Genomic DNA, 26,201 nt, shown 5'->3' on the forward strand with positions numbered 1-26,201 from the left:
CGCTCCTTTATATCCTCATTCGTCAGCCTGTCTCGCCACGTGACTCCACAGGCTCCTCTTAAATAACTCATTTCCACTGTTCTCACTCTTGACTTGTGTCCTTCCAACAATGTCCAAGCTTCACTTCCGTACGTTAGAGTTGGTATCACAATACTGTCATGTAGTAACTTTTTCACTTCCATGCTCACTTCCCTGTTTCTTATCACTGCTTTCAAAGAACCAGCAACCTTTCTTCCCTGCTGTACCCTTTCAAGCACTTCACCCTCCAAACCTCCATCCTTACTCATCACACTACCCAAGTACTTAAACGTACTCACATTTTCCAATTCCTCACCACCCAACCTCGCTGTACATTCACTAACTTCACCTCTCTCAAAGACCATCACTTTACTCTTCCCTACATTCACCTTTAGATTCCGTTTCTTACACACTCTCTCAAACTCATCCACCAAGCCTTGCAGCTCCCCTTCGTCTTCACTCAACAACACAGTATCATTTGCAAACAACAGTACAGGGATAAATGATTTAAGGTTAATGCTTAAGAAATATATATATATATATATATATATATATATATATATATATATATATATATATATATATATATATATATATATATATATATATATATATATATATATATATATATATATATATATATATATATATATATATATATATATATATATATATATATATATATATATATATATATATATATATATATATATATATATATATATATATATAGATAGATAGATAGATAGATAGATAGATAGATAGATAGATAGATATATTTCTTAAGCATTAACCTTAAATCCTTTATTACAATATGGGTAAGGTACAGTGTCACAAAGCCTTGACAAATGTTTGTTATCACTGATCAGTAAAGACATCGAGCTGGATAATGTATTACTTATGAAGCTATTGTGTTGCCAGTGTTTACCAAATTCAATATGTAATGTGTAGCGTGAACACTGGGCTACAGATATATTAGGTTTTCAGGGGTATGATGATCTCAGGTGAATAAAAGCATTATCATAAATTCAGTAGTAGGGAAGCCACTACGTCAATATGTCCAGTGTTGCTAAGCTACTTTCTTGTTCACGTTCACGTTCCTTAGTGGTTTAACTAGCATATTACAGCCGAACCGTTTCTGACATGTTATCCTTATGTTCTTAATATCGACACTGTTTGCAAGAGAAACATACAACATTACAGCAATATGTGAAGCTGCAATGTGGAAAAGAAATCAGTGAAGAAAAGGTGTTACGAAACCTCCTAAGAGCATCGAGAATACCCCATAATTTATTTTCGAAATGCTAAGAAATCCAGTCAATGAGAATGCGCTTCACTATATTAGGTGGTTGTGATTCGTGATGAAAGGGACCTGCTAACACCATCGTGGAGCAGCAAGCTGTGTCGAGCCTACCTCTTCCTGCTCCTTGGTCCACAACATCTGCTGTCTTTCGCTGACCAACACCTCCAGGCCTGGGATTACTATGGCAAGTAAGTGGAAGTAACTTGATTAAACTGTACAGTAGCTCTGATTAACAGTTTCAGCCAAAGCTAATATACAGTTTCGTGTTTCTGTTATTATAATGTATTTTGCTACTATAATTCGGCTGTGATGATATAAATCAACATTCTCATGATCGTACTGAATTATTCTTATACATATTGCTTAAAAAATTAAGAGGATTTGTTTGAGGGAATGCGCACTGCTGTATCTGATAAAACAAAACAATGCTTTTTAATGCTGTTAACAATCCAGCAATTCAAAAAGATCCGTTACATTTGCTTCAGTCTCCTGCAAGGGAAAACAAAACAGTCACACAAGAGCCAAAAGCTGTCATAAAAGTGAAGCTGGGAACGATCATCATCTTCATGTGAGTGACTTATTAAACAGACATCTTAGTTTAAATAAGTTCCTACCGAGAGATTCATTGGCTAACATATCATTCCATGTTACTAACTATATATAAGTACATTTCGGCTTTGTAAAAAAAAATAAAAAAAAAAAATTACTGAGGAACCTATTTGAGGGCTTTTCTGTGAAGACTTGGGTAAACTATCTGCATATGAAATTTGTTTTAGAGACTTGATGGTGTTTTTATGTCACTGGCCATTTATTGAAAATTTAAGACTCCTTTCTATCATTAGCTACAAGCCCAACACGGCATTTACTTTTTTCTGTGAATACATATCCTTTTAAAATTAGCATTAGTAGCTCCATGGATTTATAAAGCAGGTTAAGGTTCAACTGATGATTGCAGGAGACTTGCTATTGTGTCGAAAACAAGAGCATCAGTAGACAGTCTGTATAGGGATAGTGTTAATGTGCCATTATATTTGTTAAAGCTTAGGCCTCAACAAATATGCTTCGTAACTGCTAAGCACAGAAGTATTCTTTTTAAGCACATTCTTTAATCCTCAAAATTATCTATACCTAAAGCAGCCCACATTTTTCCACATACAGATTTCTCCATATTGTTATTGCTTCTTCTTCTTTATGGCTTAGAATACTCTAGCTTCGAAACTGGAGAGCAGATCACCTTGGTTTTTCACAGTGTTGTTTCATTTTCCACTGGGTCGGATGCAGAGCAGATACTGCCCTAAAGATTCAGATATAATAGGCAGGGACTATTGCCAACTTTTACAGTTTTGGTTCGATACAAATAAACTTGTTTGAAGGGTAAAAGATGAGGAAAGGGAGAATTGTTTCAATTTTAAGAACACTTGGTCGAAATTTAAGGTCACAAGATTGTGTTAGACACTGGACCCTTAACTCAAAATGTTGTCATTTAGTCTGTATTAAACTTGGTGGAACGCTTTGGAGTCAGCCATAGATTAAAATGCATAGTTTTGAATACAATATGACAAACGTTATGTTCACCTGGCAAGGTCAACTTAAACACTTCTGATCAAATTTGAACGAAACTTTTCTGGTGGGCTTCAAGGTTACGCAAGGATGAAGTATTTGAAAAAAAAAAAAAAAATGAGAGCAGTGGGTCAAAGGTGCAAGTTACAGAGCTGGGTCAAAACTTCAATCTTGGGCCGACTGCAAGACGTGGGTGTTGCACTCTCCCGATTCTCCTTGTTATTTTCTTTTTTTTTTTAGCTCATCAAAGAATTTTCGAACTGGAGAGGGTTAATCAGAGCTTTCATTAATCACTTCACTTCTCCGACGCTCTTAAGATGAAAAAGAAAACTTTAGGAGTTTTCTTAGAGATTTTTGAACATCAATAAAACAATTATATCTATATCTATTTCTATATCTATATATGTATCTCTCTCTCTCTCTCTCTCTCTCTCTCTCTCTAAACATTTGATAAAATTCATGACGATGTACAGGATGGTGCTGTGTCAAAGTCATCGGAATATGATCGACGCAGCAAAGTGATAAGTAACCCTACTCCTTGATTTTAATTTACTCCTTTACATGCCATTATGTTTTTGTTTTTTTTTAATGTGCTTGACTCTGAGCATAGGCTTCTCAGCCTAGTAGTCCTCCTACATATCGTGCACCTCTACATGTCACCAGTGCTGCATAAGTGCACCCAAAAATGTCATGATAATGGTATGACTACTAACCAAAAGTTCAGTATACAAAAGCAAGCCATAAAAAGTGTTGGGATGGGATTAAATGTTTTACTTTCTCGATCTTGTTCCGAAGGTTAATGACACAACTCGTCCTTTTACTTTCATACATTATATCAAAAGTTTAAGTACTTGTAATAGCATTCAGAACATCTTGATGGGATGTAGGTGGTCTGTACTTTCATTAGTTATGTTTATTTTACTCCATTTTGTTTAACACACCACACTTCATTACCAGGACAATGGAAGAAAAGGTAGGCTAAAACAGATCGCAGGTGTTTCCTTACTGCTGAGAAACAACGGAAAATACGACTAAAAACTTGAACATATCAAAATCAATGCAAAAAAGTAGACAGGCGTTTTGCTGGAGATTCATGAAATTGATACTAACTAGATCTTATTCTGATGGTTTAAGGCACACCACCTTCCCAACATCTCCATGCAGTTTAGGGAAATTTTTTGTACGTGTATTAATGTTCGGCACACGTTCATAAGAGATATGTAGTCTATTTTCTTTAACTCTTTATTTATTTTACTTCATTTTATTTACCACAACACACTTCATTACCGGGAGAGAGCAGATCACAAGTGTTTCCACACAGCTGAGAAACGGTGGAAGAGGAAGTATAGCAAATGATTAGAACCTGACAGAATCTATGACAAAACATAGACAGACGCACAATAGCAGATTCTTGCAACACTAGAGCCCATCCATATAATCAGGCTGTACTATGTACTATATTTCGGCAGGCATTTTCGCAACAACACAGCAGCATTCATAAAACACTTATAGAACTTGGTTATCGAATATGATGTAACAAGAATGCGTGCCCAAACAAGCTTCCCGCATCCCTGGTGTATCATGAAGCAATATAACGACCCGGCGATGCATCATGCACGGGGTTGTTTTATAAGGCCTATGTGTATGTAGCCCGGAATTCATGAGTAAGGAACAATACCATATTAATAAAACTAGATTGCAGGAAAAGTTTCTTTGATAATATGTAAAAAAATGGAATGAAAATAACATTTTGAAGCATGTTCCTAGGTAGGTGGGGGGACCCATCATCCACCCACTTAGTGTAGTGATACCCTGTTATGGGGGTAGTTCTACACTGAGTGGCAAGCCAAACGTTTTCCTGTAAACCAGGAAAGCATTTACAACGTTGGGTGGTAACTTTATAACTAACCAGCACGTGTTCCCTACGTGATAACAAGTGGGTTGGCGGAGGGTTAGTGCCCCTCCCAGGAAAGCAGCTAACTAAAAATACGAACAGGATTCCTCGGACCAGGACTGACCAAAAGTTGACGACTAAGGACTGAACAAAGGTCTTGCTTCTGATGGCTGCATGGAATGTAAGGGGTGCAAATGATGAGGTGAAAGAGAGAGAGACTGTTCAGATGCTTGAGGGTGCGAAAGTGGAATATGTGGACTAACTGAAACTAAAAGAGAGGTGAGAGTGTGAGAGAATGAGAGTATGCATGGGATATATGCGTGGGAGTAGGTGAGAATGAGAGGGCAAAAGAAGGTGTGTGTATTGTTGTGAGTAACAGAGGGAAGAAAAACGTAAGACAGTATGGATCAGTTGGCTCAAGGATTGTGTGGGTAAGAGTGAAAGTTGGACTTCATGTGTGGGCGATTGTGTGTGTGTATGCACCAGTGCAAGATCGTGCAAGTAGAGTGAGAGAACTCGTAAGGAAAGAGAGTGTTTTTGATTAGAGATATGAATGGAAAAGTACGGAATGTGAAGGTGGATGGAGTAGTTGGTGAGTATGGTGTGCCTGCTGAGACAGATGACAATGGCAGTGCTTTAGTGGACATTTGTGCCGGGAGGGGATTGGTGATAGCTAATACCCTCTTCAGGCACACAATTATCCATAGGTATACGTGGCGGGTTATGAGATGGGTGGATGGTGAACTGAACGAACGGAAGGCAATGATTGATTATGGGTGTATGGATGAAAGGATGAGAAGGTGTATAATGGATGCAAAAGTATATTGAGGTTGGGGGAGTGGACTTTCGGACCACCACTTGGTGGTGGTCAGAATCAAAGTCCAAACAAAATAAAAAAATAGGAGAAGGGAAGGACAGGAGGAGGTAGTTCTTACAAGGAGGGTAGAAAAGTTACAAGCGGATGGAAAAAAGGCCGAATATTAGAGGGGAGTGGAAGAGTGATTGGATAAATATGAATTGGAGCAGATGGGGGACGTGGAATGTGTGTGCAAGATATTCACGGAAGAAATCTGTGCAGCATGTGAGGTGGTGTGTGGTGTGAAGAGAAGACGAAAGGGGATGCAGGGAACAGCATGATGGAATGAAGAGGTGAGGGAGGCTGTAGCACAAAAGGAGAAGGCATATAGTAGGTGAATGAGAAACAGGGGCGTCATAGGAGTTGAGAGACGGAAGACAGAGTTATATGTTGAGAGGAAGAGAGAGGTGATAAGATTAGTAGGAGAGAGTATGAAGGGAGTGGATGAGGAATTTGGAAGGAATTTAAGTGTAAAGTGGAGGGAATGTCAGAAAATGTTCAGGAAAGAGGTAAAGAGAGTTAGACAGGGTGCCAAAGAAGTTAGTTGGGGAGTGAAAGATAGAAATGGTAGATTACTAGTGGAGAAGGGAGAAAAAGTGAGCAGATGGAGAGAACACTAAGGAATTGTTGAACATAGAGAATGAAAGTAATGCAAGTATAAGTGGCTGGGGAATGCCTGGGAGGAGGGATGTGAGAAAAGAGGAAGATATCAGTAGGATGGAAGTTGTGGAAGCAATGAAGAAAGTTAAAGTGGGGAAAGCCCCAGGAATTGAAGGAGTGTGTGGTGTAATGCAGAAGCATGGGGGTGAGATGGTAATAGAATGGATGTGGAAGATGTGCAGATTGGCCTGGGAGGAAGGTAGAGTCCCGGATGATTGGAAGTCAGGTATAATTATTCCCCTGTACAAAGGAAAAGGGGAAAATGAAGTGTGTGGTAATCATTGGGGCATTTGCCTTCATAGTGTAACTGGAAAAGTATATTTTAGGATACTTATTGACAGAGTTAAGGAAATAACAGAGGAATTACTTGGAGAAGAACAGGGAGGTTTTAGGAAGGGAAGGAGTTGTGTACATCAGATATTCACTCTTCGATCTTTAGTGGAAAATTCTCTAGAGAAGGCGAAGAAGTTTTATGCAGCCTTCATGGATTTAGAGAAGGCATATGACAGGGTGGATAGACAAGGATTGTTGAAAGAATTAGGAGTAAATGGAGTAGATGGAAAGTTGTTGAAGGCCGTGAAGAGTATGTAAGAGGGTGCGAAGGCTGCAGTGCATGTGGATAGTGAACTGAGTGAATTTTTCTCTTTGAAGGTTGCATTGAACCACAGATGTGTCATGTCTTCATGGTTGTTCAATCTGTACATGGATGGGGTTATAAGTGAGGTACTAGGTAGGGTAGTGGATGTTGGAGCGGCCCTAGTGAAAGAGGGCAGTGTTTGGAAACTCCATGTACTGCTGTTTGCAGATGATTCTGTATTGTTAAATGAAGACGAAGGGAGCTGCAAAGATTGGTGGATGAGTTTGGGAGAGTGTGTAAGAAACGGAATGTAAAGGTGAATGTAAGGAAAAGTAAAGTGATGGTCTTCCGGAGAAATGAAGTGAGTGAATGTACAGTGAGATTGGATAGGGACGAACTGGAGAATGTGAGTGCGTTGAAGTACTTGGGTAGTGTGATGAGTTACGATGGAAGTTTAGAGGATGAAGTGCTTGAAAGGGTACAGCAGGGAAGAAAGGTTGCTGGTTCCTTGAAAGCAATGATAAGAAACAGGGAAGTGAGCATGGAAGTGATAAAGTTACTATATGACAGTATTGTGATACCAACTCTAACATAAGGAAGTGAAGCTTGGACGTTGTTGGATGGATACAAGTCAAAAGTGAGAGCAGTGGAAATAAGCTATTTGAGAGGAGCATGTGGAGTCACGTGGAGAGACAGACTGACACATGAGGAAGTGAAACAGTGTTGTGGTGTTGATGTGGATGTGATAGGAAGAGTTAGGAGAAGCACATTAAGGTGGTTTGGACAAGTGAAGAGGATGGAGAGTGAGAGAGTGACGAGGAGAGCATATGTGACTGAGGTGGAGGGGGGGAGAGGGAGGGGGAGGCCAAGGATGAGATGGAAGGATGGAGTGGAGAGGTATATTAGACAGGGTGGTGTGAGCTGGGAGCAGAACAGTGAAATGACAGGGGACAGAGCAACATGGAAGCGATTTGTTTTGGGCCACCCCCTACGGGATTCAGGCGTTTGGCAATAGATAGATAAATTCCTAACAAATGAGTGGGTGAAGAGCTGTGCAAATGAAATATTTTTATTTATGGAGACCAGGCAAAAAAGAAAACTTTATGTGACATGAACAAACACGAATAGGGCAAGGTTAAGTTAAAAATGTATATAGAAGAGTTTATAGATGAGAAAATACTGACTGGAGTAATTAATCCACGGTAATAAACTTAAATATAGAGAGTAATGGGAATATTCATCTAGTATACATAGATATATAAGCTGTGATAGCTATGAGTGTCGAGAGATTGTCTAAATGGAAACCTATTGGATCTCAGGATGGGGCAAAGAAATGTGACAAAATCAAATTCCATAATGTCGATATACTGATCCGACATGTAAAAAGATCCCCAGAAATACCAGTGCATCATTCCTGAATTAGATTGCCCTTTAGATGTACAGTGGGTGTTAAAAATTATGACATGTGAAGGTACTTGCCATGTAGGAAGAATGTTGAGCCAAAGTGAATGGGCTGTTAAGTCAAGGTTCAGAGTCAGACGCTTTCTTCATTTATAAATTAGGTATATAATTAAAATATCTGTGAGCATTTAACCTCGATCTTTCACCTTCATATTCAGCCACAGTGGACATGTGTTTTCCAGATTACTATACGGTGGATAGGAACCAGAAGAAAAAAGTATATGTATATACAATTTAACTTCTGACAAATTTTCCATTTTTCTGGGATTTGGTCACTATCAAATGACCCCATCTTTATATGAGAATAAGAGTATGGATAATGATGATGATAATTTTTTTGGTGTCATAAGAAAAGAGAGGTGTAGGAAGCCAATTGGAACAACTTCATCCATTTACCGACAATCAGGCTTTCCTAAGGTGAGTTCCAACTAGATTTCAACACCGCTAGGTAGCAGTTTTCTTTTTCCAAAATGCTCATTAATTTTTATTAGCAACTATAAGGTTATAGGATATGTTGATTCGCGGGGTTCATACTAATTTTTGAAAATTTTCTTGATGAGGGGTAATGAAAATGTATGACTTGCTATATGAAAAAAAAATATATATATATATGTATGACCACATTACCTTGGAAAAATAATGGCTAATATTAAAAAGTAACACTTAACAAAATAAGAAATAGTAATGCAGATTATGACATATATTTAAATAAGATCCAACTGTAGCTACAATGATTCATTCTTTCATTAAAAAAATTCTCTAATAAGAGGAAAATGTCTGCAATAGCTTTAAAGATTTAGCTTTTTGGTTCAGTGTGCCAGTTTCATTTCATTCCTGCTTTGATTCATACCTGGATATCAACCGCCTGCTTGTTTCTTGGCCTAAAATGAAGCCTTCTCACTTCTCAAAACTAAATAGTTTGCTTGTTGTTTCTGTGACTTGCTTGACAAATCCTTCTTTGTCTTGAGCATGACATGACCTCTGAGGCCCTTGCATTGCCCCCGCAATGTACTTCAACTGTTGTTAGCCCAAAGGTTAAAGGTGGTTTATAAGCTCAATAAGACCAGCCAATCAGATCTAAGATTTGGGACGCCTCTGGGTTGATGGAAGAGTCTACCTGACACGGGCAGAAATATTCCAAAATAGAGTGCCTTCATCTCCATCGCCTCTCGATTCAGTAACCCCTTGACGCTCTGTCGCCTCTCCTTACTATCATCAGAGCGAATCAGTGCTTGAATTATCATGTCACTGTGGCCACTAAGGGCAAACTATGCTGAACGCTGTGTGGGAAGATTAACAGTATTCACCATAGCCTTTTTCTGACGCTTTAGCTGCTGCAGTTGAAATAATGGCAAAAGCCCTGAATCAATGAAGGTTTCATTTTAACGTTGAGCCAGCGAGGTTAGTAAACACCCACAATGCACCACATTATCACTTACAGATTATGTAGATGTTTTCCTTTGAGACCGTTATTTTGATATACATATCAGACAAAGTCTGTTGCTGTTGTCAACCATCTTGAGTGACTTACAAGGCCAATCTCAATAAGAGCCAGGTCTCGAGTCAAAGCTTCCTTCTCTTATGAATTATGCGAGATTGTGTCTGATGATTTCAGAATGTTTTCCTATCTTCGAAGGTTTCTCAGGTGTACAATGAAAGAGATACGGTCCACCTGACTCACTGCACACAATATAAGGCTCCTCTTTGTCTATCCCTGGAAACTGCCTCTCTGATTCCTCCGCCTTCAGCATCACTGTTGTTGTGTCTTGGCAGCCATCTAAAAAGACACGTTCAGTTAGTCCTTCCTTGCAAGAGTCATCAAATTTCTGGTCTAGTCTCATCATAAGTTTCTCCTATGCTCTGTTTACTTTATGGTGGTGAATTACAAGCCTCTCATCCTCGTTATTTATCTACCATACATCCTTCAACACAGCTGTAGCAATAGCAGCTGTAGGACAAAGGCCAACACTATTCCTGATACTCTGCAGTTAAACTCAAAGTGTTTCTCTCTAAAGTGTTGTATTCCATTTTTATACTGATGAATGTGATTTGGGGGTCAAACAGAGGCTCATTTGGAATAACATGCACATCATGGTCTTATTCATCTCCAAGAAATTCCAGTGTGTCAGATGATATCAGGGATTGTTGCTCATTTATATCAGCTTTCTATTTACCTTTTTCTTTTTGACTTACCTGTAATGTTCAGAAAGATCTGTAAGCCCGATATGATGAAGGTTGGTTGTGGTAGTTTTGTCTGTATTGTAATAAATGCAACTTCTTTCAAAGGAATCCATCTCTTTTTAGAAGACTGACATTTGGTGTGAGCTTCCTATTTGCACCCATGAGGGCAACCGTAGTTAAAGCAGGCAATGATTTCACATTTGAAAATAAGGTTGTCGAAGAGCTTACCAAGGTTTGCAATAAATGTGTCCTTGACTTCCAGTTTTCTTCAAACAAAATATATGTTTTTTCCTGCCCCCAGCCCCCTCGTATCTTGTTCAGTACGGTGAACTGTGAATTAACAGGAGGAGGATGGACCAAATAATTTGATCTTTCTTGATGTCCATATTTCTCTCACAGCTGGGTGGATGTCGATTGCAAGATTGGCTGCTGGGTAGTTTCTTACATCCTCATTGCTCTGTTCTCTTTTTTTGAAATCTATATGTTAGAAAATCATGTATAGTTGGAAGTTTAGGTGACAGAACCCTGCTGCTAGTTCCCAGCAGATTATCAGTATGCGCAAAAGTTGACTGTCTAGTCCGCTTTTTTTTTTTTTTTTTTTGTCATGTTGGACATCGCGTTCTGTTATGGGGAAATCAGTATTAACTGATAATCTAACCTTTAGTAGTAGAAAGACGGCCTCAGTATCAGTATTCTTTCCTATGAGCGTTGACTGAGTAGTGTCAAACTGTTTGAACAGGAACTGGTTAATGATTGTGTTAAAAGTTGGCACATATATTTGGTACTGTTATGAAGATTTTCTAACCTGTCAAAATTAGCAAAGTAGGAAATGCTTTTTTAACATCCCAAAATGGCCAAATGTGCGATTTTAAAAGACAGACTTGTACGATTTTATATTTCGAAGAAGTATTTGTCCATCAGAAATTCAACAGAATACAACAAAAAAAAGAAAAAAGAAAGAAACAGTAAACTAACTAGAACTGAAATATCAAAACTGGTTTTAAACTTTAATATGTTAAAATGCAAGTTTTTGACACGCAACATCTTTCATATTAGCAGGTTTTAAAAATCGGCACATTGAATAACCTCACCTAACCCAACCTTCCCTAATTTAAACTAACCTTGAAAGAGTGAACACAGCAAGACATGTCCTATCTTAGACTATTGCAAAAAAAAAAAAAAAAAAGAAAAAAAATTCCGCATACAGACAGCTTACAATATCTACATGAAACTTAGGAAGGGGGGGGGGGTAGTGGTGGATAGAAATTCATAGTTTTCATTTAGACTGCATGGCAGACTAATATCCGTCTTGTGTCCCCAGGTATATCATTGTTGGACTCAGTGTTGCAGACCTGAAAGCTCTTTCAAACACGACGAAGGGAAGAAAAACACAGCACATAGTCGGTCTTGTTAAGGTACTGTACTATGTGAGCTTTAACTCAGGTTCTACAGGAAGTATATGGATAATTTAACTTAAAGCACAATAATACTCGTATGATACATGCCGTCCTCGATTTATGCAGTTCTGACTTGCGAATTTTCACCAATGTAAACAAAGTTTTACAAAAGTATTTATGTTTCATACCTGCAACATGTCTCAGTTCACTTCAAAAACTTAGACTGAAATGATTAAAAAATCATAAGAATAAATATGAAACGCCAAAAAATCGGGGACTGAGCTGTCGATGCATAGTGTTGCTTAGTATGCCTCCACCAAGCCTTGCACGCAGACTCACCATACAACCTCCATGACAGTTCACTGTGGGTTGAAATGAGACTAAAGATGAACTAAGTCGACCCCATACGACCTTGACTTGGACCCCTTGACCTTGCTGACCTAATCAGTTCATCGTCCCTTCATACCGTATCACTGACAAAAGTTTCGTCGAAATTCATCAAGGGGTTCAGGAAATAAAGCGCCCAAACACTCATAACTTTGACCTTTGACCCCTTGACGTTGCCGACCAAGTTAGTTCAGCGATCCTTCATACTGGGCCTTTGACCAAAGTTTGGTTGAAATCCATTTAGAGGTTCAGGAGATATCACACCCACACGCATATGTCCTTAACTTTTCACCCATTGACATCGCTGACCTAATCTCGTCCCTTCATACTGTATCACAAACAAGTGTTTGGTCAAAATCTGAGGGGTTCAGAATATACAGTATTGCACCCACACCCAAATAACATTGACCTTTGACCCTTTGACCTTCCTGACCTAATCAGTTCATCGTCTCTTCATACTGTATTACTGACAAAAATTTGGTAGAAATCCGTAGACGGGTTCAAACAAGCACGGACGGACAGACCAATCTCTTAATGTCTTCTCCACCATAGATATTCAGAGGCATAACAAGACTAAATAAATAATTTTACATACAAACGAAACAAAATGGAATACTCGATTAGTCTCCACTTATGCACAGTGATAAGGTAAGACACATTTTTCTTACTAATGTCCAGTCGAGCAGTAAAGCTGCTGCCATTCTCTTGGTCACTCATTTAACATAAATACACATACTAATCATGAATTGTGTATGTATATACAGTACATTACTGCTACAGCTTCACCAGGGGTTAATTAAATTCTGTCTGCACTGGATTTCATAAATTCATAAAACAGTTTCGCATTGCCATCAAATAAGTGATGTTAAGTAGACTTTTATTTGGCATATTGACAGTCATCGTACATAGACTAGCGTCAAGTTTATCCCCTTACTTTAGAATCATATTCTTTGATCGAATTTTTGCGAGAACAGTATTCACCCAAGGCGATACTGCTAATTTACAGAAAAGTTTGCACTTCCACTCTCACTACCAACACTCTTGTGTTTATCATATTCATAACAAAGTGATGATAATAGCACTGACTTACAGGAAGTTAGGAGCTGCGGTGGTCATTCACCATGGGTGCACACGCCCTAATGACATGTTTATGTTCGCATTAAAAACAAAATAAGTTTTTTTGCACATAAATTATAAAAATAATAAAATGTATTTTTACCTAATTTTTACAGATATTACATGAAGACGAGTGTTAGCTTAAAAGGTCTAACGCAAATGGGACACATGTACTGTTTTTGGTGGGGAGGAGGTTCTGTCATTCGGTGAAAACAGTAACAAGAAAAAGAATGCTTGTTGGATACAATGTACACAAGTAATATACCTTAGCTCACAGTGAAATGGATAAAACGTTTTGTGGGGAGGGTTTCGTCTTGGAGAGTGATAGTCAGTGTCTGCAAGAGTAAGTTGGACAGAAGATCAGATTCACCTTTTGTACATGCTTCAATAGCCATATGTAATCGTAAGTTGGGAACAGCCTGTAAAGGTTAATGATATGTATCCAGATTTCTGTTTAGTCATGTACCACAATGATCAGTTTTCAGTCTTAGCTCCAACCTTGTTCCTAATTCGTATCAGTGATTACTTATTTGTCATCCGCAATCCCGTTCACTCATATGGAGATGACTTAACGCTTCATAGCTCCTTTGCCTATAACCACCATTTATAAAGTATGATATCTTTAACTCTGAACTCGGCACAGCAATCTCCTAAATTAAGACTTATCGAAGATCACTTAATGGGAATAAAATTATATTGTCTCATTTAATGCTAGGAAAACCAGATCTATTCAGATAACTAATTGACAGATTTTGCCTGATTCCTATATTACTTTAGTGGCTACTAATATTTCTAAATCTAATAGTATTGAAAGTGTTTTCTCGCGTGTACGTTCTCCATCTTTTATAGTTGATATTTTTATATTTGTTTGTTTATTTATTCATGTATTTCTGCCGGTCTTTTGTTTATTTGTTCTTGGACGTGCATTGATTTTGTAAGCAGGTTGTTACGTTTTCTTCGACCCCATATGACCGAGTTGTTTAAGCGCCAAGTTATCATTAAATAATATTTTACAGTTCCCAGCTTGACCTCTCACGTTAGACCACTTGCTAAAGCCGCCTCAACGAAGCCTGGATTATTAGTATACAAGGGCCATAACTTCATCATTGATGAGTAGTTATGATGTGATTTACAAGGCTCATGAGTGCTTTCGGTTTGATTATCGCTAACCCATTTGGGGTGAATGTGGGGAAGTTAGAACAAAAACAACTGGACAAAAATCAAAACATGGCAAAAATAGTTTCTAACTCAGCTATTGCCAATTAACTATCTCCCCTACAAATAGGGAATGTTGCCTACCTTGCACATTTTAAATACTTAGGTGAAGTTGCATCCATTGTTCCAACCCTACATGCTAGTGACCAAATAGATAGTAAAACACGCGACAATGCTGCTGGTTTTTGATTAGCTCAGGAATTGAATGCCATGATCATTCTCTCACTCAGAGTCATGTCGGACCTTTAACACCATAAAAATTAATCATTCTTAAAGTAATACAAATCTGTTGTAAACTTTGGTATTCTCATCCCCAGATTAGTTCCCCCTCCAAACATGAACCCCCAACAATTACCCCCCTCACCAACAATGGTCTTTTTCTAAACTGAGTATAAGTGTATGCTATAAACACAAATAATCTACAAAATGCATTCCAGGCTGAAGGAATTAATGATGCAAAAGACTGACATAAATCACTTGGTAGCTAAAATTCTACCGAAATAATAGAAATTTCTTTACTAGCAATAATTAGTACAACATGTACAGGTATTTACTGAATATAATGTCAACTTTCCTTTGCACCCAGTCCTGTCACGAAGTACTGAAAATTTATTCATTTTGTTAATTCCACTCTTTCATAAAACAACAGCAAATAAGCATATTGCTAAAAATTGTAGGTAGGTGGAGAAGATACTTAGGTAGAAATATGTAAAAAACTAAATGCAAGCCATTCCTCCTGTCTCCTAGTCCTTCAGAACAGAGGAAGGAAAACTAAAAAAAAAAAAGCAAATCCATACACCAGACTAAAGCTGTCCTCCATTCATAAAACATCGATAACAGTTGGACTTGACCTCAAGTGGTTTGAAGTCTGGAGGAAACTACTCTGGTGAGGCGAAGTCCAAGGAGATGCAGTTCCTGGAATAAAGGAAATTTCGTACGCCGAAGTTCTGCATTAGGGTGGTGTGGCGGCCAATTAATAAGTGCCACCAGTTGCCCGTGCTGCACGGGAGAAGGTGGGAAGAGGCGGTGCAATGGATGCAACCTCATACAAGCATCCACCACAAATGCATCCGCAAAACAATGCACGGGAAGCAACACCCCCAAAAAAAAACCTTTTCCAGATCCTTATAAAGGACTGTTGCATAGATGGAGTACTTTATCAGTGGCATCAGTAATAAGCATCATTATAAATGAAACCTATCAACTGGGTATACGATGCAGGTAATCTGTACCACCGAGTTCCTGAGCCTGCACTCATGGCTTGTGTTATGACTCCTTACATTTAATTGCACTCTGATTTGTGTATCAGTATTCTCGTTGGTTATGGGAGCTATATAGCATTGTTAGTATCCTCGTTGGATAAGGAGGTTTACTAGGTTTTCATTACCAGTTTACTGTACACAGAACACGTTATGCTTTATGCTGTCACGGATGCACCTGGAAAATATTGTTCTGATAAATGCATACTGTTTTATTAATGTTACACAGGTATACAAAAAAAAATTGTTTTGATTTTTCATGTGCTTTTTTTTTTTTATTTATGGGTGCTGAAATAAAAAATGAAAACCATTTTTCTCCATCAAGTAAAATTTTTTTCATGAAACACTTTTATTTGGTTATCGATTGTATTATTTTTTTTCAACCATTTTGCACTTTCAAAGTATTTACATATGGATATTTTGTTACAGTGATAATATGTTTAAATTTAGTATATTCAAGAATGAAAATCCATGTTTAAAACAACATTAATTTTATTTGATAATAAGCCAAAATGTAGCTGGAACACAACACACTGATGAGTCATACCAGTATTGGAGTACTGCAAACATATTTCAGTGTGACTCTGTTGGCTTGTGCACTTGCACATTACTTTCAGTGGAGTGTTTCTTTATCACAGTGTTATTTATTGAATATAGTTGTGTTTTATTGAAAAGTAATTATAATATTTGTTTTTTTACAGATAAATTATAATTTTGTACCGTCAACGATCATATTATGGCATTTACAGGTTGTGTGAGCTGTCCTGATCTTTTTTGCTTCATTTGTGGAAAGTTTCTAGTAAAAAAGGAACAGAAAACATAACAGATTAATTATAAAAAAAAAAACTTCTTATGCCTATTTTGGAATAAAACTTAGTGACCTGGACAAGTGGGCTCCTTACAGTGTCTGCAATGTTTGTGTTGAGGAACTGAGACAATGGACAAAAGGTAAAAAGAAGGCTCTTGTTTTGAGTATTCCAGTGATAAATGCTGTTTTTTTTTTTTTGTCTCATCAAAATTCATGGATACAACAAAAAGAATCAGAAATTGTTTATCCTAATCGTCCATCAGCAACAAGACCACGGGCCTGATCTACCAATCCCTAACCCACCTGATAGTTTTCATTATGTAGAAATGAGGAAGAAAGTGCTGCAGTAGATGTTGAAGAATTTTTCCTAAAGTGTCCATGCAATTAGCCACAGCCATTCTCTCAGGATGAACTTCATGATTTAAGATGAAACCTCAGTTTTCCCAAAGATGCTGCAGAGGTCTTGAGGTCCCGATTAAAATACAAAAACTTATTACATCCAGACACAACTTTCTCTTGGTACTGAATGAGAGAAATAGAGTTTGCACCATGTTTCAAGAAATATGGATCCTTGGTATATTGCAGTAATGTAAGCGGCCTAGTGCAGAAACTTGGCAGAGATTATTATGCATAGACTTTTTACAGATTCATCTAAAAGAAGCCTGAAAGGGGTACTTCCTCATAATGGTAATAAACATGCATCAATACCTGTTGTTCATTCTGTGCGTTATAAAGAAAAATGTACCAGATTCTGGCAAATCATCTCTAGAAAATCAACTAAAAAGAACAACGTGGGTTCGTCCGTGGAGATCTGAAAGGTCTGTATATCTTACTGGGTCAGCAGATAGGGCTTAGAAAATTCCCATGTTTTCTCTGTGAGTGGGACAATAGAGCCAAAGATTACACTGAATTCAGAAAGAATGGCCTATTCGAAAAAATCTACAGCTTGGTGCCATAAACATCATCAGACCTACTGTAGCTTCGTGTATCCAGATAAAGTGCTGCTACCACTGCTTCATATTAAACTTGGATATATGAAACAGTGAGTCAAAGCCCTATTAAAAGATGGAGCCCGTTTTATGGATTTGTGCCAAAAGTTTCCTAGTTTGTCTGAAGCTAAATTGAAAGAGGGCATATTTACTTGACCCGATATTAGAGAACTGATTTCTGATGCAGAATTTGATGTTGCAATGAACGACCTGGAACGGAAGACATGGGTATCATTCAAAGAAGTAATTCCCAAGTTTTTAGGTGACAATAAGGATGCAAATTACAAAGAAGTTATGAGAAATTTATTGGTCAAGTTTGAGGAGCTGGGTTGCAACATGAGTCTCAAAGCTCACATTTTGAATTCGCATTTGAAATTTTCCCTCCAAAATCTTGTAGTGGTGAGTTAAGAACAGGGTGAAAAATTACAGCAGGATATCAAGGACATGAAAGAAGGAACCAGAGACGCTGGGATGTCAGTATGATGGCGGATTACTGCTGGATGATTCATAGGGACGCACCAGAAAAAGTGTACAAACGACTGGCCATGAAGCAAAATTTTGAAGCAAAAAAACTGAGAAGTTACAAAGGCTACAGAAATAATCATGGAATATAGTGTTGTTTCCATTATGTATATGTTTTTATAATTATGCTTAATAAATATATTTTTTCTAATTAATTTAGAACATTGCTGTATAGGTCGATTGAAATTTTTGATTTCTATAATTTAAATAAATTTCTTTTTCATTTTGTACTAAAATGCGATGTGATGGAAACATTCTAATAAATGTATTTTTTTTTAATTCTGTTCATAAGTGCAATAAGAAATGACTACTCAGAATTAAAACAAATTTTAATGACTTTAATTCTGCAGATATGTGTTATAATTCAGGCACTCCAATGAAACAGTTATATACTCTTTCAGTACTATAATATCTCTCAGTTGAACAAATGGTCTTCTGACACTCTGATTATAGGGTAATTAATTGTTGCATTGATATAGAGAGTGAATACGTTAATTAGCCCCTCTGTGATATCCATAAAATAAATGTTTGCACTAAAAAGAAAAAAACTAATATGTTATATGATTCAGCATTTTACAAAATCGCCGAGGAAGAGGTGCTAAAATTCACAAGTCAACAGAAATAGAACCTTGTATTGAGTCATCACAGAATAATTAATGTCATATCAGTTTTTGTGCATTAATCATGTATTCATCTTTGTTCTTTTTGCCTATAAATACGACTGGAGACTTGAATATTGTTGGGTGTAGTACTCTAGTGGAGGACTGGAACTTAGGCTATGTGCTTTTGGTGGTAGGTGGTGGCGACCGGCATCTACTCCTTATGTAGTGCTGCTTACTTCTTCCTTCACTTTGATTCTTTTTCTGTTTCCCTTCCTTTCTTCCTATTTCTCCCCCTCTTTCCTGTCACTTTTTGTTTTCTTCTTTAATTTTCAGGTGGCTTTACACTGAATGACAAGCCTAATGGTTTCCCGAAAGCTATGAAACTATTTACAATGCTGGGTGGTAACAATACATCCAACCCATACTTGTTTCTAACGTGTCAATAAGTGGGTTGGTGTAGACTCAATGTCCCCCATCGTAAAGTAACTAACTCACCGCAAATGGCCACCCCTTACGGGATTATGGCGGCTGGCAGTGGATAGATAGATAAACTATGTATTTTAATGACGCTTGTGAAATCAATGCATATTAATGTAGCTTTCTCCTATTCTCTACAGTCCGGAGTGTCAGCCGGTGAGTTCAGTGTGTACGTGAACCAGGTTTATGCCAGACAAAGAGTGACGTTCCTGTCTACCTGGCGGCGCTCACACTTCACACACACGCCGACTCTCTTCCCAGACAAGATCTCAAATCTGCATGGTGCCACACTCAATGTAATTGCTTTTCTCCTTGGTACATACACACAAATACACACACACAATATATATATATATATATATATATATATATATATATATATATATATATATATATATATATATATATATATATATACCAGGCGTTGCCCGGACCAAAAAGTAAAACACTCTAATACTATTTGTTCTAATTCAGTCTTTCTTTCTACTCCAGAAAGACCATGTATCTCTAATGCTTTTGAAAAGGGATTACAAGAGGTCCAGAAACTTTCTCTTTCAGCTTTCTCAGATTAACGCACAGTAATTGTGCGCACTTGTATACTGTTTCCGGTGATCTCAATTAACCTTGGAGATCAACCACGCATGGTCCATTCTGAAGTGGGGGTCATGTGGATATCCATGCCAAAAATTGAGCTACTGGGTCAACTCGTTTGAGCGTGATTACAGGTGATTTCAAATGACTTCCAATCAGTAACCTCAAATGACCTCGGAGGTCACCCACAAATAGCCTATGTCTGAACTGGAGGTCATGTGAGTCTCCATGCCAAAAACTGAGATACAGGGGTACACGGCGTTGCCCGGGCCAGAATGGTAAACACTACCGGTGACCTCAAATGACCCAGGTCGAAAATTTAACCCCACTAATATTAATGTTGGGTCACTCTGATTCAGATTTTTTATGGGTTTGGGTGTCTCTGGCCCTTGGTTTGAGGGTCACTGAAGGATATATATATATATATATATATATATATATATATATATATATATATATATATATATATATATATATAAACATCGTCATCATCATCTATATATATATATATATATATATATATATATATATATATATATATATATATATATATATATATATATCATCGTCATCATCATCCGGGCCTCCTTTCCCACCCAAGGGCGCAGTGGGGAGTAGCAACGTCCAGACAGCACAAACTTGCCAAACTCAAATAGGCCACACTTCCATTCACTCATCAATCAAGCCCCCGGAATATGATTATATATATATATATATATATATATATATAGATAGATAGATAGATAGACAGATAGACAGATATAGATATACATATAGATAGATAAATAGATAGATAGATAAAGATAGGTTTGATATAGATAGATAGATACATACATGCATACATACAGACATACATACAAACATACATGCATACGTACATAGACCGATAGATAGATAGACTTTATTCATTTGCTTTCCTTCCCCCTGTTCTGTTATATATATATATATATATATATATATATATATATATATATATATATATATATATATATATATATATATATATACAGAGAGAGAGAGCCTCTGTGGTACAGTGGTAGGGTGTGCGTCTCGCACGCGGGTGGGCAGGGGTTTCGCCTCCCCGCCAGAGTTGTAAAAACTTCGGGAAGCGTTCACCACGCCACTGACCACTTTGGCGGACACAAGGGGTGCTGTGGTTGAACCAGTGTCGCATACTAATATGCTTGCACCCAGTCGGTTTAAGGCGAGCCGATTACACTTGCTTGACAGACACATCCAAAGCTACTCTAACACTACAATTACACTCACAAGCACTTCTCACCCTACATACAGTCTCTACCAGACAGCCTAAGCCACTTGGTAGAGATACATTGGCTGTATCGTCCCTGCTTCGGTAGGGATAGGCCGGTCCTGCAGTGGACCTCAATGGCTGATGAATATATATATATATATATATATATATATATATATATATATATATATATATATATATATAGAGAGAGAGAGAGAGAGAGAGAGAGAGAGAGAGAGAGAGAGAGATACATAGATACACAGATAGATATATTAAATAAGAGAACAGAGGAAGGAAAAACAAATGAATAAAAAAAATAATTCATACACCAGATTATTGGTGTCCTCCGTTCATAAAACATCAGTAACAGTTAGACTTGAACAGCTGTAGGTTGAAGTTTGGAAGGAAACATCTCTGAGGAAGCGAGTTCCAGAGAGATGCAGTTCGGGAACTGAAAGAATCCTGATGGGCAGAAGTTCTGCAATATGGTTGAGTGACATTCCAGTCATGAGCACTACCAGATGCCCGTGTAGCACGAGGGAAGGCATGGAGACTTGGCACCATGGAAGCAACTTCATCTGAGCATTTGCCATAAAAATATCTGTAAAATAATGCAAGGGAGGGAACATTCCTTTTTATCTGTAGGGGAGGTAGTTTATTTGTATTGGTAGGTTTGTTAATAATTCTAACAGCTTTGTTCTGATTTTTGTCTAGTTGTTTTAATGAAACCTCTCCACATCCATTCCACAAGGGTGAGCAATATTCAGTCTGAGAGCGCACATGACTCTTATAAATTATAGCTAACTGCTCGTCAGTGAAGAAGTTACGGACTCTGTACAATAATCCAAGTTTCTTTGAGGCGGATTTAGCAAGTGATCTAACATGAGAGGTCCAGCTGAGGGCATGGTTAAGTGTGATGCCGAGAATGTCAATACTTTTGGAGATGGGAATATTAGTACCATTGAAGGTAATATACGAATCTGGCAATATCTCTCTATTAGTAAATTGTATATACTTAGCTTTACTAGCATTAAATGAGACAAGGTTGTTTTGTCCCCACTGACTAATCGTAGATAGGTCTTGATTTATGGAGATGCCTGTACTGAGCTCAGAGGTAGAGATATTAAACTTTGTAAATGGGTGTCTGAGTGTGAATGAACTATGTAGTGTTGAGTCATCTGCATATGAGTGGATGGGATTGTGAGTGACAGATAATCTATCTATCTACCTATTGCCAGACGCCTCAATCACGTTTGGGGTGGCCACAAACAAATCGTCTCCAAGTCGCCCTGTCCCCCGCCATTTCACTGCCCTGCTCCCAACTCACACCCCCCTCTCTCATATACCTCTCCACCCCATCCCTCCATCTCATCCTCGGCCTCCCCCTCCCTCTTCCCCCCTCCACCTCACTCACATACCACTCTCTTCGTCAGTCTTTCACCCTCCATCCTCTCCACATGGCCAAACCACCTCAGTGTGTTCCTCATAACGCTTCCTATCACATCCACATCCACACCACAACGCTCCTTTATATCCTCATTCGTCAGCCTGTCTCTTCATGTGACTCCACAGGCTCCTCTTAAATAACTCATTTCCACTGCTCTCACTCTTGACTTGTGTCCTTCCAACAACGTCCAAGCTTCACTTCCGTACGTTAGAGTTCGTATCACAATACTGTCATGTAGTAACTTTTTCACTTCCATGCTCACTTCCCTGTTTCTTATCACTGCCTTCAAAGAACCAGCAACCTTTCTTTCCTGCTGTACCCTTTCAAGCACTTCACCCTCCAAACCTCCATCCTTACTCATCACACTACCCAAGTACTTAAACGTACTCACATTTTCCAATTCCTCACCATCCAACCTCGCTGTACATTCACTGACTTCACCTCTCTCAAAGACCATCACTTTACTCTTCCCTACATTCACCTTTACATTCCGTTTCTTACACACTCTCCCAAACTCATCCACCAAGCCTTGCAGCTCCCCTTCGTCTTCACTCAACAACACAGTATCATCTGCAAACAACAGTACAGGGAGCTTCCAAACACCATCCTCTCTCACCAGCGCCACTCCAACATCCACTACCCTACCTTGTACCTCTTTTATTACCCCATCCATGTACAGATTGAACAGCCATGGAGACATGACACATCCCTGTTTCAACCCAACTTTCAAAGAGAAAAATTTACTTAGTTCACCATCCACACGCACTGCAGCCTTCGCACCATCGTACATACTCTTCACAGCATTCAACAACTTCCCATCTACTCCATATATTCTTAACACTTTCCACAATCCTTGTCTATCACCCTGTCATATGCTTTCTCCAAATCCACGAAAGATAAGAGATCATTAATATGAACCAGGAACAGGGTTGGGGCCAGAACTGATCCTTGCGGCACACCGGCGTTAATTGAGTGGATATAGGAATATAAACCATCTACTTTTACTCTTATTTTCCTGTGACTGAGAGATGAGGAAATCAAAGGAACAGAAGACGTTAGTCCAAGGCAAGGGAGTTTGGACAGCAGGGAATGGGCTATACTCTGTCGAAAGCTTTAGAAATATCAAGGGCTACTGCAAGAGTTTCTCCATGTGGGTCAATTGACTGATGGATGGTATGAGTTAGAAGATTGAATTCGTCAATGGAGGATCTTACGTGGAGAAAACCATATTGTCTATCACTAATTAAGTTGTTGAATTCAAGATGTTTAACAATGTGCTTATTAATTAAAGTTTCAAATACCTTACCAAGAGAAGCTGTGACAGCAATTGGTCTGTGATCAGAGGGGTCAGTGGAACTTCCTTTCTTCGGAATTGGGTGGATATTGGCATCTTTCGATGAATTTGGGAATGAAGTACGTATGCATAGTCTGAATAATTTAGCTAGTTCAGGGGAACACTTTTTGAAAATATTTGGCAGAATTCCATCTGGGCCTGGAGCTTTGTTGGTAGGTAAATTGTCTAGGATGGATATTACGTATCTTGTCTGTATTTTAAGTGGAACAATTTCAGGAGAGTCAAGTTCTAGTACTGGGACGTTCTGGCTGGCTTCTTCTATGGTAGAATTTCTGGGATATGTACTAGCAAAAATAACTGCTTTCCCACGCAGGTCATTTGTAATGTTGCCATCTGAAGATTTTAGTAGATGAATGGATAATGACTTGTTAAAGTTATTATTGAAAAAATTAAAGGTTGCCCAGAATATTCTATTGTCATTAGGGTTGTTATGTAGCTTTGATGCTTGCTTTTGAAGAAAGTTTGATTTAGCTAGATTTATTACAGCTTTTGCATGATTTCTAGCAATTTTAAATTGAGAATGATTCAGATGTTTTTTATAGTAATAGTTATATGCTAATGACTTTTGGGGTGTTGCTCTGGGACAGTTGCCATCAAACCATTTTGGAGAGTTCGATCTTTTCGTGAACTGTTGACTTGGTATGAATAAATCCCTACCAGCTAGTATTAAGTCGCAAATGTGGGACTGGGTAGAATTCGGATCACTAGAGAAGAAAGACTGCCATGGAATGTCAGCAAGATAATTTCTAAATCCATTCCAGTCTGCCCTATCAAAGTGCCATCGGGTCACTCTGACATGTTCAGAACGGGGAGGTGTGGGAGGGTTAACTAATGAGGCTTTGATAGATAGATAGATAGATAGATAGATAAATAGATAGATTTTATTCCTTTGTTTTCCTTCCCCCTGTTCTGTTATTTAATATATATATATATATATATATATATATATATATATATATATATATATATATATATATATATCAAATGTCTATCTATCTATCTATCTATATATAGTCAGACGCCTTAATCCCTTATATGGGGTGGCCACAAACAAATCGCCTCCACGTCACCCTGTCCCCAGCCATTTCACTGCCCTGCTCCCAATTCACACACCCCTCTCTCATATACCTCTCCATTCCATCCCTCCATCTCATCCTTGGCCTTCCCCTCCCTCTCTCCCCCTCCACCGTACTCACATACATTCTTCTCGTCAGTCTCTCACTCCATCCTCTCCACATGGCCAAACCACCTCATTGTATTTCTCCTAACGTTTCCTACCACATCCAGATACATACCACAACCCTCCTTCACATCTTCATTTGTCAGTCTGTCTCTTCGTGTGACTCCACAGGCTCCTCTCAAATAACTCATTTCCACTGCTCTCATTTTTTACTTGTGTCCCTCTAACAACGTCCAAGCTTCACTTCCATACTTTAGAGCTGGTATCACAATATTATCATGTAGTAATTTTTTCACTTCCATGCTCACTTCTCTGTTTCTTATCACTGTCTTCCAGGAACCAGCAACCTTTCTTCGTTGTTGTACCTTTTGAAGCACTTCACCAAACTTCCATCCTTACTCATCACACTACCCAAGTACTTAAACATACTCACATTTTCCATTTCCTCATCATCCATCCTCATTGTACATTCACTGACTTCACCTCTCTCGAAGACCATAACTTGACTTTTCCCTATATTCACCTTTAGATTCCGTTTCTTACACACTCTCCCAAACTCATCCACCAAACCTTGGACTTGGAGCTCCCCTTAGTCTTCACTTAACAACACAGTATCATCTGCAAACAACAGTACAGGGAGTTTCCAAACACTGCCCTCTCTCATTAGGGCCATTCCAACATCCACTGCCCTAGCTTGTATTTCTTTTATAACCCCATCCATATACAGATTAAACAACCACAGAGACATGACACATCCTTGTTTCAATCCAACCTTCAAATAGAAAAATTCACTCAGTTCATTATCCACCTGCACTGCAGCCTTAGGACCCTCATACATACTCATCGCAGCATTCAACAACTTCCCATCTACTCCATAATTTTGTTCTTAAAACTTTCCACAATCCTTGTCTATCCACCCTGTCATATGCTTTCTGCACATCCACAAAGGCCGCATACAACTTGTTTCCCTTCTCTCGAAACTTTTCCACTAACGATCTAAGAATGAACATCTGATCTACACAACCTCTTCCCTTCCTAAAGCCTCCCTGTTCTTCTCCAACTAATTCCTCTGTTATTTCCCAAACTCTATCAACA

At 38.3% G+C, this 26,201-nt stretch overlaps 1 protein-coding gene across 1 annotated transcript in view; it reads left to right on the plus strand.

Annotated features, from left to right (window-relative positions):
* LOC145396974 (ionotropic receptor 21a-like) overlaps nucleotides 1-26,201 on the plus strand; it is a 191,966-nt gene that overhangs the window by 45,368 nt on the left and 120,397 nt on the right. The window contains exons 5-7 of the mRNA XM_080270204.1: nucleotides 1,364-1,509; nucleotides 11,832-11,925; nucleotides 19,423-19,578. Coding sequence (XP_080126330.1) covers nucleotides 1,364-1,509; nucleotides 11,832-11,925; nucleotides 19,423-19,578 — 396 coding nt within the window. The remainder of the gene's footprint in view (nucleotides 1-1,363; nucleotides 1,510-11,831; nucleotides 11,926-19,422; nucleotides 19,579-26,201) is intronic.

This window comes from Coenobita brevimanus, chromosome 40 (assembly GCF_032717465.1).
Source record: "Coenobita brevimanus isolate Jiangsu-jjx chromosome 40, ASM3271746v2, whole genome shotgun sequence".
Classification (NCBI taxonomy): domain Eukaryota; kingdom Metazoa; phylum Arthropoda; class Malacostraca; order Decapoda; family Coenobitidae; genus Coenobita; species Coenobita brevimanus.